This window comes from Salvelinus alpinus, chromosome 15 (assembly GCF_045679555.1).
Source record: "Salvelinus alpinus chromosome 15, SLU_Salpinus.1, whole genome shotgun sequence".
Classification (NCBI taxonomy): Eukaryota; Metazoa; Chordata; class Actinopteri; order Salmoniformes; family Salmonidae; genus Salvelinus; species Salvelinus alpinus.
In genome coordinates, this window is record NC_092100.1 from 10542538 (window position 1) to 10559123 (window position 16586).

The following is a 16586-nucleotide window of genomic DNA, read 5'->3' on the forward strand; positions in this document are numbered from 1 at the left end:
CCTTGACAAACTGAACAGTGATGATGATCATGAAAACGTGCAAGACTGATGGCTATAGCTATGTTCAGCAAGTCTATTATTCGTCTGGCTTTATCTAGCTCTATTTGTGATATTTTCTTGCCTCATTGGCTTGCTAGGTAATCAATCCTCTGTCTGTGATGTTGTAGACGATAACCATCTGATCACGTGTTTCTTAATGAGGATCAAAACTTTTTTTTCAATTTCCCCCTAAAATGACATACCCAAATTTTAACTGCCTGTAGCTCAGGACCTGAAGCAAAATATGCATATTTTTGATACCATTTGAAAGGAAACACTTTGAAGTTTGTGGAAATGTGAAATGAATGTAGGAGAATATAACACAATAGATCTGGTAGAAGAAAATACAAAGAAAAAACCAACCGTTCTTTTGTAATTTTTTGTACCATCTTTTAAATGCAAGAGAAAGGCCATAATGTATTATTCTAGCCCAGGTGGAATTTAGATTTTGCCACTAAATGGCAGCAGTGTATGTGCAGACTGATCCAATGAACCATTGTATTTCTGTTCAAAATTTGGTATCAAGACTGCCCAAATGTGCCAAATTGGTGTAATGACACCAAACTTTTCAAGTTCATAACTGTTCACTCTCCTCAAACAATAGCATGGTATTCTTTCACTGTAATAGCTACTGTAAATTGGAAAGTGCAGTTAGATTAACAGGAATGTAAGCTTTCTGTCCATATCAGATATGTCTATGTCCTGGGAAATGTTCTTGTTACTTACAACTTCATGCTAATCGCATTAGCCTACTTTAGCTCAATCATCCCGAGGGGGACCCACCAATCCTGTAGAGTTTAACTTGCACAAGCTGCATTTGAAGTTGCATGCGATTGTATCCACTGCTAGGTAAACAAAGAGGTTTCTAATGACGAACTGCGCTCACAACTTCATGACGCGACCTGGAAATGGGTCTATAATACTACACTACAGTTCAAAATTTGAACTGAAAGTGGGCACACTAATTTCAGATGCAAGTGTAACTTGTAAATCCATTAATGCTAGTTGGATGTTGTTTAATGTTTAATGGAGTGGCTGTCAGAGAAGATTCAGCGTGGTAGCATGTGATATAGCCCCTAGCAGGCTTTCACCTAACCTTCGGTATGAAAGCCTGTGGAAGTTCTTGTCAGAAAGAGGCTTAAAGAAGGTGGAATAGGCACGTTCAAGCGGTGAAGATTTGAAACCGAATGCCAGCTGCACCCGGGATCGAACCCGAATCTGTAGTGACACCTCTAGCACTGCGATGCAGTGCCTTAGAGCCCTGCGCCACTTGTGAGGCCTCATTTTCTAAATGTTTACGGTATTTGATGGTATTTTTATGTTTTTGAATAAGGAAAGTAAAAAATGTGCTTCATGAGTAGTGCGTGACCCTAGGGTGCAACACATACAGTCGTGGACAAAAATATTGGCACCCTTGTACTTTTTTCAAATAATGCACCATTTTATCTAGAAAACTGTTGAAATTAAAACATATTTTGGTATCCACATATGTATGTCTTCGGTGTGCAGTTGAACAAAACCAAAAAAATCTAAATAATTTACTAAAATAAATCCTAAAATGGCCCGGGCAATATTATTGGCACCTTCTAGAAGTAGTTAGAAATAATTCGATTTCAAGCAGGTGATTCTCATTTACTTTGGAATTGAACTCGCCTATGGGGAGTTGAAAGGTGCCTGCAGTTTAAAAATCACATATTCAACCAGTTTGAGTAGAGAAAAGGACTCATTTTCCTGTTTTGTGTCACTGTGTACCGCAATGAGCATGGACAAAATAAAGAGAACCAGAGGCCAGACACAAGATTGTAGCCAAACATGGACAATCTCAAGGCTACAAGTCCATCTCCAGAGACCTTGGTGTTCCTGTTTCCACCGTACGTAATGTTATCAAGAAGTTTAAGGCCCATGCCACTATAGCCAGCCTCACTGGATGTGGTCCAAAGAGAACTTGATGGAAGATTGCAGTGGAGGATTGTTTGAATGGTAAAGAAAGCACCTCGGTGAACTGCCACACAGATTCAAGCTGACCTTCAGACACAAATTACGACAGTTTCTACTCGCACCATCCGTCGCCAACTCAATGAAAGGGGGTTATATGGTAGGAGACCCAGGAGGACCCCACTGCTGAGAGAAAGACATAAGAAAGCCTGACTGCAATTTGTCAAAACACACCTGAACATGCCAAAATCCTTCTGGGAGAATGTCCTGTGGACAGAATGAGACCAAATTAGAGCTTTTTGGTAAAACACACCATTTCTATGGTTACAGAAAACAAAATGAAGCTTTCAAAGAAAAGAACACCTTCCCTACAGTCAAACATGGAGGTGGTTCAGTGATGTTTTGGTGTTGCTTTGCTGCTTCTGGCACTGGGTGCCTTGAACGTGTGCATGGCATAATGAAATCAGGTGAATACCAAGGTATTTTGGAGTTCAATGTCGGACCCCGTGTAGGAAAGCTGGGTCTCCATCGAAGGTCATGGGTCTTCCAGCAGGACAATGACCACAAACACACTTCAAAAAGCACCCAGGAATGGTTCAAGACAAAACGCTGGACTGTTCTGAAGTGGCCAGCAATGAGTCCAGATCTAAATCCCATTGAAAACTTGTGGAGAGATCTGAAAACAACAGTTAGAAGGCACCCTTCTAATCTGGGAGAACTGGAGCAGTTTGAACAAGAGTGGGCTAAACTGACAGTACAGAGGTGCAGGAAGCTCATTGATGGTGCTAGGAAGCACTTGATTGCAGCTATTTTTTTTACCAAAGGCTGTGCTACCAAATATTAAGTCTAGGGTGTCAATAATTTTGTCAATGCCATTTCTGTTTATTTTCAGATTTAAATGGATATATTAAGTTCTGAATCAAAAACAAAGGTTCTGTAATATTAACAGTGAAATAAAGAGTTGTGGAGACTAAATACTTTGTTCAGTTTCAACTTATTTTTAGGGAAAATTGTGAGTTACTTGAAAAAAGTGCACGGGTGCCAATATTTTTGGCCATGACTGTACATTGTAAATGATTTCAACTGGTATTTCTCCATTCTGATTGTTTTCTACTGTTCAATTAAGCTTCAACCAAAAATAATTGTATCAATTTTCATCTTTCTTTATTTCCTGCATTCATTTGAGATCATTGCCATGTAGGGCTGCAAGATATGGGCAAAAAATCTAGGCCTTATTTTTAACCAAATGTTGCAATTGCGATTTGACTTCCAATTTAGATAAACACTTGGGTGAACTGTTGGAATCATGGAAAAATAATGATTATTGTCAAGTGTGCTCGCTCTCCAGCCTCTAGGTCACCAGGCTGCTCATTATGGTGCACACCTGTGACCATCGTTACACGCACCTGCGTGTCGTCAGACTCACCTGGACTCCAATCACTTCCCTGATTATCTTCCCTATATATGTCACTCCTTTTGGTTCCTTCCCCAGGCGTCATACACACACACACACACACACACACACCAGTCAAAAGTTTGGACACGCCTACTCATTCCAGGGTTTCTTTTCTTTTTACTATTTTCTACATTGTAGCATAATAGTGAAGACATCAAAACTATGAAATAACACATGAAATCATGTAGTAACCAAAAAAGTGTTAAACAAATCAAAATCTATTTTATATTTGAGATTTTTCAAAGTAGCCACCCTTTGCCTTGACAGCTTTGCACATTCTCTCACGAACGTTATTTATTTTCCAATGTGGAACAAATCAATTCCCTAGCAGACTAATTGCTAAATTATCGAAATGAAACTTAAACACTAATCCAGGGTTGCGTCGCACCACATCTGCATTGCTTGGGTTTCTGTATAACACTTTGTGACATCGTCTGATGTAAAAAGGGCTTTATAAGTACATTTTATTCTGGATAGAATGCTGCAAAATGAAAGGGGCCTGGCGCTCCAAACATTTCTGAAGAGTGCTCCGTGACCCACATTCAGGCTCCCCTGGGTAAAGGAAGTGGTGACACACACACAGCCTAGTGTTATAGTACAGTTACAACCTTCATTTGCACATTAAATCATATTCAAACAATCAATGGCAGGGCCGGGCATGGCTCTAAAACAGCACAGTGCAAAACACCAGGCCTGATTGAGTGGAAAAGGTCAGAGTCTTGTGCGTCTATGACCTTTTGAACCAGACTGGAGGGTATTGAAGACCCGGGCCTCCCCTAGTGGTGTCTGGGTACAGGCTGCCTGTGTCTGGGTACGGGCTGCCTGTGTCTGGGTACAGGCTATTGCCCCTCCACTTAGGCCAAAGCAGGCCCATCCACAGGATGTCTGTGTTTATTCCAGCCTAGGGAAGTGCTCCTCTGAAAGTTTGTCTGTCTGTGTTTTGCAGGTATCAACTCGTCTGTGTGTGTTTTTTTTACAAACCCAGTATTCCTGAACACATCACAGAGGGACAATGAGTGAGCTGGAACAGTTACGGCAGGAAGCAGAGCAACTACGCAATCAAATCCGGGTATGGTGTGTGTGTGTCTCTGTCTGTATTGAATCCTTGACTCGAGAAATCTAAACCGTAAAGATCTTTGCTGAATATTGTTTTAGATAAGCATTCAATGCCATTCCTTGGCATTTATCTATCAGCCATTAAAATCATATTATATTCATACTGGAACTGCTGTCTGATATACTCTGTTTCCTTAGCACCTTATATGTTCGCACCTTTCAGTCTCTCAAAACTCTGAACTTTGCCATGTTGTTGTTTTACAGGATGCTAGGAAAGCCTGTAGTGACTCCACTCTTTCACAGGTAAAGGATTCAACAAATTGAGATTACATATTTACTTACAGTTTAAGTCAGAAGTTTACATACACTTAGGTTGGAGTCATTAATACTAGTTTTTCAACCACTCCACAAATTTCTTGTTAACAAACTATAGTTTTGGCAAGTTGGTTAGGGCATCTACTTTGTGCATGACACAAGTAATTTTTCAAACCATTGTTTACAGACAGATTATTTGACTTATAATTCACTGTATCACAACTCCAGTGGTTCAGAAGTTCACATACACTAAGTTGACTGTGCCTTTAAACAGCTTGGAAAATTTCAGAAAATTATGTCATGGCTTTAGAAGCTTCTGTTAGGCTAATTGACATCATTTGAGTCAATTGGAGGTGTACCTGTGGATGTATTTCAAGGCATACCTTCAAACTCAGTGCCTCTTTGCCTGACATCATGGGGAAATCAAAATAAATCAGCCAAGACCTCAGAAAAAAAATTGTAGACCTCCATAAGTCTGGTTCATCCTTGGGAGCAATTTCCAAACTGCACATGGGGACAAAGATCGTACTTTTTGGAGAAATGTCCTCTGGTCTGATGAAACAAAACTAGAACTGTTTGGACATAATGACCATCGTTATGTTTTGAGGAAAAAGGGGGAGGCTTGCAAGCCGAAGAACACCATCCCAACCGTGAAGCACGGGGCTGGCAGCGTCATGTTGTGGGGGTGCTTTGCTGCAGGAGGGACTGGTGCACTTCACAAAATAGATGGCATCATGAGGCAGGAAAGTTATGTGGATATACTGAAGCAACATCTCAAGACATCAGTCAGGAAGTTAAAGCTTGGTTGCAAATGGGTCTTCCAAATGGACAATAACCACAAGCATACTTCCAAAGTTGTGGCAAAATGGCTTAAGGACAACAAAGTCATGGTATTGGAGTGGCCATCACAAAGCCCTGACCTCAATCCCATAGAAAATTTGTTGGCAGAACTGAAAAAGCGTGTGCGGGCAAAGAGGCCTACAAACCTGACTCAGTTACACCAGCTCTGTCAGGAGGAATGGGCCAAAATTCACCCAACTTATTGTGGAAGGCTACCCGTAACGTTTGACCCAAGTTAAACAATTTAAAGGCAATGCTACCAAATACTAATTGAGTGTATGTAAACTTCTGACCCACTGGGAATGTGATGAAAGAAATAAAAGCTGAAATAAATCATTATCTCAACTATTATTCTGACATTTCACATTCTTAAAATAAAGTGGTGATCCTAACTGACCTAAGACAGGGAATTGTTACTCGGATTAAATGTCAGGATTTGTGAAAAACTGAGTTTAAATGTATTTGGCTAAGGTATATGTAAACTTCCGACTTCAACTGTACATAGAAATAAGTGCATGTTATAGCTTGGATCAAGCCATCTAGTGTGCTTGATAAAGCCAAACATTTACCACCATCTACATATACATGACCTGTTGGTCTCCTTCCAATCGCAACCAGTAAGCAGGCTTTCAGGATAAGGAAGAACATTGTTACGCTTGAAAATGAGCGTCTTTTGACCATCTGAAATCCCAGGGTGTTTTTATTGTTACCATGTAGACCCTGTATCAGTTTTGATTGAATATTAACCTCTAAGCTAAGACTCAAATAGCTGTGAAACAAACATATCTATAAAGCAAATGGCGTAGCTATTAGGCTATGAAATAACATTGACATATTTGGATTGAACTCCAGACTAGCCTGAAGTTTATGAAAGACTGTGGTGGATTATGCTGATGATGTTTCCTTTGGGCCTGGTGTCTTGGCAGATCACAGCTGGTCTGGACTCAGTGGGCCGGATACAGATGAGGACGCGGCGTACTCTCAGGGGCCACCTCGCCAAGATCTATGCAATGCACTGGGGCACCGACTCCAGGTCTGGCAATGCTACTTCTGATACTATCGTACTACTATACTTCTACAACTACAATACTTCTACTACTATACTACTACTACAATATTTCTACTATTGCTCTACTACTACTACCATATTTATAGTACTATTACTACTACTACAATACTTCTACTACTACAACAACAATATGTCTACTACTACAATAATTATTATACTACTACAGTACTTCTACTACTATACGTCTACTACTACTGATACCATAGTACTACAATACTTCTACTTATACTATACTACTACAATACGTATACTATACTACTATAATACGTCTACTTTACTACTACTATACTACTACTATACTTGTACTACTACTATAATTATACTACTGCTATACTACTACTTCTATACTGCTACTGTACTTATATTGACGTAATACTTCTACAATACTACTACGCTTTTACTACTGCAATACTACTGCTTATATTATACTACTACTATACTACTACTATACTAATAATATTCTACTCTACTACTACTACTACTACTACTATTACTATACTTCTATTGACATAATCATTATACTACTACAATTCTTCTATTGATATAATACTTCGACTACTTCTACACTGTTTATACTACTACAGTACTTCTACTACTATACTTCTATTGATACTGTTTTTTTACCTCCCTTGACTCTAAATGTTTTTGTCCTTTTATTTTTGCCTAAGTCCTATGAGGTAACTCTAATGAAAAGCACTATAGAACTGAAATGTATTATTAGTACTACTACTAGTTTGTACCACTACTGCTACTATACTACTAATATACTACTACCACTACGGCTGCTATACTACACCACTACTACCACCACTACTACTACCACCACTACTAAAACTCCATATTCTTAACCACTGGCTGCTCGTGTCCTATGGGTTTTGGACAGAAAGTCAAAAGTTCCTTACATTGTTAGAAGTGGATTGAATCCATAACTAGTTATGTGCTACTAGTTCAATACTACGCCACATAGAGCAGTGGCACATTTTAACCAGTCACTGTACTGTTGCTATGCGGACTAGTACAGTCGCATCGACTGATTTCAAATTGATTCTCTGATTTTAAATGTGAGCCGTTGGAGTAAAAGTATGCTTTACCGGTGCTCATTCTTACAGCTCCCAAATACATCCGATTGTGCGTCTGCACTCTGAGTGAACCACCTGGAGGACAAACAGCCTGTGTTTATTTTATATACAGTAGTTGACATTTTAGCAGCACAGCTCTCCCTTTATTGAGAGCTTGGCTCACTACAGATTGGGGGGGGGGGGGCAACCCACTTCCTATCACTGGAGAGACGGAAACAGACAGTGGGTGGCAGGGAAATGGGGGGGGGGTGGGGTTGGGGGGTCGGCGATCTCCCTCTTTCTGTACCTAATTTTCTCTATCATTACCTCTCTATTCTTCCTCTTTCGCTCTATTGGTTTCCTTCCCCGTCTCTCCACCTTTCTTTCACTTTCCCTATCTCTTTCTCTCTCCCTCTGTCTCTCCCTGCCTCCCCTCTCGACTGTAGCGCCTTCCAGATAACTGAGGCAATTAATATTACATGAAATGGCTCATCCAAAGTGGTCGCTATCCTTGACGGCTCGTACAGCGATCCTGGCATGTGGGGTCTCCCACCAGCGGAGGGGGGGGGGGGGGAGGAGAGGTCTCCAGAGTCACACTGCATTTAAACTGCTTTAGAAGCAGAAGGTTTTCTGGTACATTAGTTATGCATGCATTAGGTGTCCTCTAACTAGCTTCATTGCTTTTTTTTGTATGCCAGTGTGATGTGGTGACAGGTCAAACCCTTCAATATAATGAAACCATACTCTCTGGCGTCTAGGTTACTTGTAAGCGCCTCCCAAGATGGTAAATTAATCATTTGGGACAGTTACACAACTAACAAGGTAAGACTTACATTATACTGCACCTGTGTAACCTCTCTCAAATAGTGAGACGTTATACTGCACCCGTGTAACCTCTCTCAAATAGTGAGACGTTATACTGCACCCGCGTAACCTCTCTCAAATAGTGAGACATTATACTGCACCTGCGTAAATTCCCTCTCTCAAATAACATCAAGGATAAACGGACACCAGTAAAATACCTCACACTGTAGCAAACATTGCTATCCTCGTTGTCCTTGGTTCTTTTCTGCATACTGTCTTAACTTAATCACTCAGGAGTGGAATGTAAGCATGGTTGGGTTCAACTCAATTTCCAATTAGGTCATATCAGGAAGTGAATTCGCCCTGACTTAAATAAAGGTTAAATAAAAAAGTGAATTAGCCTGAAAGAATTGCCTCTTATTTCCAAGGATATTTCTATTCCCGAAATTTGAATGTCAATTCACTTCAGGATGGATCCTAACATAAGATCTGCACGCATAACTTGAACTTGGACTTTGGATGCCAAAATACAGGTTATGCGTGCAGATCTCAAGGTAGGATTTGATCCTTTCTGAATGGACAGAAAAAAATGTTGTGCAGCCCTGGAGCTAACAAGCGTTAAACAATAATTTGTGTGTGTTCCGTAGATGCATGCCATCCCGCTGCGCTCCTCCTGGGTGATGACCTGTGCCTACGCGCCCTCTGGGAACTACGTGGCGTGCGGAGGCCTGGACAACATCTGTTCTATCTACAGCCTGAAGACCCGCGAGGGAAATGTGCGCGTCACCCGCGAGCTACCCGGACACACAGGTACACACTGGAGAAGGCTTTTTTAAGAGTACGGAATACTGCCATTTTAGAGAGGAAATTGAATAGTTTCAACTCATCAACGTCTTTGATTGGTTCAAGCCTAGTTTATGTTATACTAAGAATATTTCATTTTAAAAAGGATGCTCTGAGAACCGCTATGAAATGTACCGGTAATGACATAATATGGTATTGATGTTAATACGATGTATTTAGCCCAAATGGTTAGTTTCAAGCTCCTATTTTTCAGGCTATTTGTCTTGCTGTCGTTTCCTGGATGACAACCAGATTGTCACTAGTTCCGGGGACACAACCTGGTGAGTTTATTGATGTAGTGTGGGAGGAAGAACACAACTTAACGCTCTAGATCAGGGGTACTCAAGTACTATTTTAGAAGGTTTTAGAGTTCATTTCCTGCAATTCTACACATTCCACAGACCAATAAATGCCAATCCGTGACCTAAACCATCTAAACTGGAACAACCATTTCAGTAACGGGTGGATTAGTTTAGAATTGTTTTAGTTATTTATCTTTGTATAGTATGAGATCAATTAATCAATCACTGTGCATGCAGAAACATAGATATTATATACCTGTAACAAAGCATTCTGGGAAGAATGATTATGAAGCCCCTTCCAGGTCTTTTTCACGCAGAGAGAGTTAACAAAGTGGGCTCCCGAGTGACGCAGCGGTCTAAGGCACTGCATCTCAGTGCTAGAGGCATCATTACAGACCTTGGTTCGATTCCAGGCTGTATCACAATCGGCCGTGATTGGGAGTCCCATAGGGCGGCTCACAATTGGCCCAGCGTCATCTGACTTAGGGTTTGGCCGGGGTAGGCCGTCATTGTAAATAAGAATTTGTTCTTAACTGACCTGCCTAGTTAAATAAAGGTTAAATACAATAAATAAAAAACGAAAATCAATTCAACTCCGTCGAGTAACAACAACACCATGTAGTGTTGATTCCACTTAGATTCAAATAACATTTCATTTATTCACCACGTGCCGTCAATTTCAATCCCACTGGCGTTAACCCCACTAGAATCAATACTCAGATATAACACTGGCGTTAACCCCACCAAGAAGCAACTCTCAGATATAACACTGGCGTTAACCCCACCAAGAAGCAACTCTCAGATATAACACTGGCGTTAACCCCACTAGAAGCAACACTAAGATATAACACTGGCGTTAACCCCACAAGAAGCAACTCTCAGATATAACACTGGCGTTAACCCCACTAGAAGCAACTCTCAGATATAACACTGGCGTTAACCCCACCAAGAAGCAACTCTCAGATATAACACTGGCGTTAACACCACTAGAAGCAACTCTCAGATATAACACTGGCGTTAACCCCACCAAGAAGCAACTCTCAGATATAACACTGGCGTTAACCCCACCAAGAAGCAACTCTCAGATATAACACTGGCGTTAACCCCACCAAGAAGCAACTCTCAGATATAACACTGGCGTTAACCCCACCAAGAAGCAACTCTCAGATATAACACTGGCGTTAACCCCACCAAGAAGCAACTCTCAGATATAACACTGGCGTTAACCCCACCAAGAAGCAACTCTCAGATATAACACTGGCGTTAACCCCACCAAGAAGCAACTCTCAGATATAACACTGGCGTTAACCCCACAAGAAGCAACTCTCAGATATAACACTGGCGTTAACCCCACCAAGAAGCAACTCTCAGATATAACACTGGCGTTAACCCCACTAGAAGCAACTCTCAGATATAACACTGGCGTTAACCCCACTAGAAGCAACACTCAGATATACCACTCAACACTTTTTACCTTAACATCTAGATTTTTACCTTAACACCTGTGTGTGTCAGACTGTAACACACACACAGGAGAAACCAGTGCACCTTCCCATTCATCATCCAATCATTTCAAGTCTCAACATCTCCCCTGTACCTTTATACCTCCTCTCTTTCTCCCCCTCACCCCTCTATCAGTGCTTTATGGGACATCGAGACGGGTCAGATGGCCACTAGCTTTACGGGCCACACTGGGGACGTGATGAGCCTGTCCCTCGGTCCAGACTTCAAGACCTTTGTGTCGGGGGCCTGTGACGCCTCCTCCAAGCTGTGGGATGTCCGGGACGGCATGTGCAGGCAGTCCTTCACTGGCCACGTGTCCGACATTAACGCTGTCTGCGTAAGTAGTAGACCCAGGAGTTAAATAGTGTTTTAATATGAATAACTTTTATATTGTAGGATGGTAATTAACATACAAACATGTTATCATAAAGCTTTCCAGACCAGATACCACAAATATTATATTTGGTATATCATATTTACTTTCTTTGCTAACATCGCCAGAAAACGATACAGATTTGTCTGACAATGTAATCTGATTCTTATTCTAGTAAAAAGAAGACAACCTGAAAATGGATTGTAGGATATAAGGAAACTAATGGGTCTTTCTACAAATAGTGTCACGTTCTGACCTTTATTTTCCTTTGTTTTGTCTTTAGTTAGTATGGTCAGGGCGTGAGTTGGGGTAGGCAGTTCTATGTTGTCTGTTTCTATGTGGGGTTTTCTAGTTTGGCCTGACATGGTTCTCAAATCAGAGGCAGGTGTTTTGTGTTGTCTCTGATTGGGAACCATATTTAGGTAGTCTGTTTTGTATTGTGGGTTGTGGGTTATTGTCTATGTCATTACGTAAGTTGCCTGTGTCTGCACTTGTCGTAGTATAGCTTCACGTTCGTTCGTTTGTTGTTTTGTTAGTTTGTCAAGTGTTCTTCGTTTCGTCTTCGTTAAATAAATTCAAGTATGTATTCAAACCACGCTGCGCTTTGGTCCGATCCTTGCTCCTCAGACGAGGAGGATTACGACGTTCGTGACAAATAGACTACATTTTGGGTAGTTTAACTAACGTGATTTCATCACATTTTTACATTCTGTCATAAAGAGTACATGTTCAACTTAATAAAAAAAACATGTTTTCCCGTCTCAAAGGGTAAAATAAAAAAAGACTATAGTAAGTGCCATTAAAGTGCAATTAAGTAACAGATTAGACTGTATCACAGTTGAGGCTTTTATTTTAAATTTGCCATAAATCTCCTTGTGACAGGGGAAATGGAAGCTTGTTATGTGCAACAGGGACGGGCAATTGAAAGAAAGCTTCACAAACAGCCTAGAAATGTTTTAACAAATCACTTCATTCTGGTTGATGTGTAATGTTTCATGCACTCTGTTTTCCACCACAAAAATAAGGGGAAAAAAACACGATTTTACTATTATCTGAATCATTCTAGGTATCTCGATCTTGCCAACTAGCCACACATTTGAACCATTCTGGAAGTTGGTTCCAGTGGTGAACGGCTTTTACAGGAAGTTCTTACCAGTGGTGAACGGCTTTTACAGGAAGTTCTTACCAGTGGTGAACGGCTTTTACAGGAAGTTCTTACCAGTGGTGAACGGCTTTTACAGGAAGTTCTTACCAGTGGTGAACGGCTTTTACAGGAAGTTCTTACCAGTGGTGAACGGCTTTTACAGGAAGTTCTTACTGGGCAAGTGCTGTTCTACACACTGGAACTCCACAGTTTCCATTCACTGCTCATTCAATATGTAAAATGAATCACTAAATCACATGAAATAAATAATACTTTTTTAGGAATGACTTTATCAAAGCAAGAACATAACTAGGGCTCTACAATCAAAGAAGTCGGAATAACATGACGAGGGACGTGTCAAAATGCAGATTTTTGGCACTTTTAGCAAGTCTTTATTCATATAAAAAATTATTTATATATTAAGAGACACTTCATTTAATATACCAGGCTTTTAAAAATTCGATATTGGTGCACTATTAATTTTTTCAATATTTGGATTTGATTAGTCTTTTTCAAAACAATAAAGAGTAACAAGCGGCACAATTTCTACTTCAAATATCAAACGGATGCTAAATGTACTCTTTGTGGAGCGACCCGTATGTCCTGTAACTGTTTGGGGTAGTTGTACTTGCTTGACCCTGTCGTGTTAAAGGGATACGCCCTAGAATTTTACTTTGTCCATCCGAAGAAGGAAATGTACATTTAGCATCACGATCAGCTTACACTAACATAGATTATTATAAACCATCATGTCACATTAGATAAAGCAGTGAGTATAGAAAATGTATAAGACAAAGTACACTGTAATAATAACTTCATTCACTATACCTAACCCATTCTCTCTGTTTTCTGTGGTGCAGTTCTTCCCCAACGGCAACGCCTTCACCACGGGCTCGGACGACGCCACCTGCCGCCTGTTCGACCTGCGCGCCGACCAAGAGCTGATGATGTACTCGCACGACAACATCATCTGCGGCATCACCTCAGTGGCCTTCTCCAAGAGTGGCCGTCTGCTGCTGGCCGGCTACGACGACTTCAACTGCAACGTGTGGGACACCCTCAAGGCCGAGCGTGCAGGTAATTCAAATCCCTTTTTTTTTTTATGCAACCTTTCTTGGTTCCCCCTTAAGGTTTTGTGCAAGGTCTTCATTTGGCAGTTGCACTCATCGACAGAAACATAGTTGGTTAAACACTGGCTGTACGTTGACTCACAATGACTCCCCCTTCTATTGTTCCCTTCTCTCCATCTCCCCCTCTCCCCCCCCTCTCTCTCTCTCTCCATCTCTCTTTCTTTCTTTCTTTCTTTCTTTCTTTCTTTCTTTCCATCCCCCCTTCTATTTCTAGGTGTCCTGGCCGGTCACGACAACAGGGTGAGCTGTTTAGGCGTGACAGACGACGGCATGGCTGTAGCCACGGGCTCATGGGACAGTTTCCTCAGAATCTGGAATTAAACCCTCCAGCTCACGTCCTCCTCCACCATCCCACCCACCCATACTACTGGGCTGGACTTGAGGGTGAACACTGTCTCCCACCACCACCTCCCACCTTCCACCCGTCCAATCCACAGCCGGCACCGCTGGGAGAAAGTAATAACTCTTTCTACCTTTTCCAGGTGACATTTTTTTTTACCCACCAATTAAAACCACAGAGCTCTCAGTACCCACCGTTAGAATGGCCAATCAAAAAACACAAAAATTCCGAAAACCCTCGCATCCCCTCTTGTTTTTGGATGGGGGGCTCTAGAGCGCATGTTACCGTGGTTACCGCCAAATTAGAGGACAGTCCGTGTGTAAAATGTATATATAAATACAGTATATATGCATAGCATTATGTGTGTGTGTGTGTATATATATGCATATATAATGTGTATGTATATATTTTTGTAGTTTTTATCCCACCCTTTTTTGTTTTATTTGCCTTAAATTGTTTAATGTATATAATATTCACAGTACTAGACGATAACACAATTCTGATTTTGTCACTTGCCTCATGTACAACATAATGGACATTTCTGTGTGTGTGTGCACGTGTGATGGTCTACCCGGCAAAGGCATGCACACATGTACTGTAACTAAAATACTGTATATTCATGTTGATGATAGGTAACGATATGAGTTATGAACTGGTGGCATTCCTCTCAACAAACATGTTGTTTTTTTGGAACACAACTGTTGTGGTCGTTTTGTAGAGACGGACTAATAAGGTTAGTTTTTTTTAGTCATGCCGCAGTTTTAGCCAAATCCCTTTTTCTAGAAACTAGTTCAACTGGGCTGTGATACACAGCCACTGTAGTTGTTGGAGGCACAGTCTCTCTGCAGTCTAACAAACTCAAAACAGCGTGAAACTACAGCCTCGAGCCCTTACAAATGGGGTCTTGGGCTAAGTTCAAAACCGCGATTGTATGGCAAATAGTATTACATCACGCCCACGCCTTGCAAATCAACAATAGTGTGATATGTAATACATATGTTGCGATCAATTACTAATGGAGGCTTTACTGCATATACCCCAAAGGCCAAAGCCTTTACATTTAACCATTTATTTAACTAGGCAAGTCAGTTAAGAACAATTTCTTATTTACAATGGCGGCCTCCATCTGACCACTGAGGATAGGGAAATCTAGGGCCCAATGGTATCAAACGTAGGGCTCCAAACTGACAGGGGAGGGTTCTAAGGAATGTGATCATGGGGCTACTGTGAGCTAGCTCAGGCCTATATCATAGGACTAAAGAAGTACAGAGAATTGGAAATGCTTGCAGTCTATACAGTCTCTACCAGAGGCTGGTCAGTCGACGCATTAAGATGTGAAAAAAATGACTGCTCAATGAGCTGTGAGTAAATCCTGTCATTCCTTCCCTGAGTGGACTCGAGGGAAGATGCCTTTAATAGCTTCTTGCTATGTCATCTTCAATTTTATTTTTGAAATTCTTGATAAACCATCAACAGGGTGGTTTAGTTGAGTGAGTAACGTTAACGCTGTTGGTTTAAAAAATCTTGTCACTAAAAATCACCAGTGCCACCATAAGCCTGTAATGTTATTATAAAAAAATGTTGGTCCTTATTCAACACTTTTTTTTTTCCCCTCACCAAAACAAACGTTATCAACAGTTTTAAGTATTGCTGGAGAAGAAAGTTAACTTGGTAGAGGGCTAGATTATGCCCCTCAAATGTAAGCAAAGAACACATGCAACATACTTCCCAACAGCAGGGAGAAGGTACAGGTAACTGCCAAAAGGATGTAAATGAGGGATACAAAGTGTATTGAAAGCAGGTGCTTCCACACAGGTGTGGTTCCTGAGTTTAGAAATTAACATCCCATCATGTTTAGGGTCATGTATTAAAATGCTGGGCAGGCCATTATTTTGGCTACCATGGCTATGCCCCCATAGGATGACAATGCCCCCATCCACGAGTGGTCACTGAATGGTTTGATGAGAATGAAAACAATGTAAGTCATATTCCATGGCCTTCTCAGTCACCAGATCTCAAACCAATTGAATACTTGTGGGAGATTCTGGAGCGGCGCCTGAGAGCGTTTTCCACCAACATCAACAAAACACCAAATGCTGGAATTTCTCTTGGAAGAATGGTGTTGCATCCCTCCAATAGAGTTCCAGACACTTGTAGAATCTCTGTCAAAGTGCATTGAAGCTGTTCTGACAGCTCATGGTGGCCCAACACCTTAACACACTTTATGTTGATGTATTCTTTATTTTGGCAGTTGCCTGTGTCTGTCACAAGACCTTTGTTAGTTTGTGCATCAGTCATCTTCCGTTTTCCTCGCAAGAAAACTTTGGTTTGGAGGCAACACTTGAATAAGGGTGCCTATTTCTTTAGTTATACACCCTA

General features: G+C 41.0%; 1 protein-coding gene across 7 annotated transcripts in view; it reads left to right on the forward strand.

The window, feature by feature from the left end:
- LOC139539479 (guanine nucleotide-binding protein subunit beta-4-like) overlaps positions 1-15284 on the forward strand; it is a 33218-nt gene extending 17934 nt beyond the window's left edge. For 4 of the 7 annotated variants that reach the window (XM_071342461.1, XM_071342460.1, XM_071342459.1 and 1 more), the window contains 9 exons: positions 4377-4499; positions 4751-4789; positions 6568-6674; positions 8527-8590; positions 9220-9382; positions 9630-9696; positions 11356-11557; positions 13598-13814; positions 14082-15284. In XM_071342461.1, the coding sequence (XP_071198562.1) occupies positions 4443-4499; positions 4751-4789; positions 6568-6674; positions 8527-8590; positions 9220-9382; positions 9630-9696; positions 11356-11557; positions 13598-13814; positions 14082-14188 (1023 nt within the window). In that variant the 5' untranslated portion in view covers positions 4377-4442 and the 3' untranslated portion in view covers positions 14189-15284. The remainder of the gene's footprint in view (positions 1-4376; positions 4500-4750; positions 4790-6567; positions 6675-8526; positions 8591-9219; positions 9383-9629; positions 9697-11355; positions 11558-13597; positions 13815-14081) is intronic. The other 3 variants (XM_071342466.1, XM_071342465.1, XM_071342464.1) reach the window with 1 other exon arrangement.
- The last annotated feature ends 1302 nt before the right edge of the window (positions 15285-16586 follow it).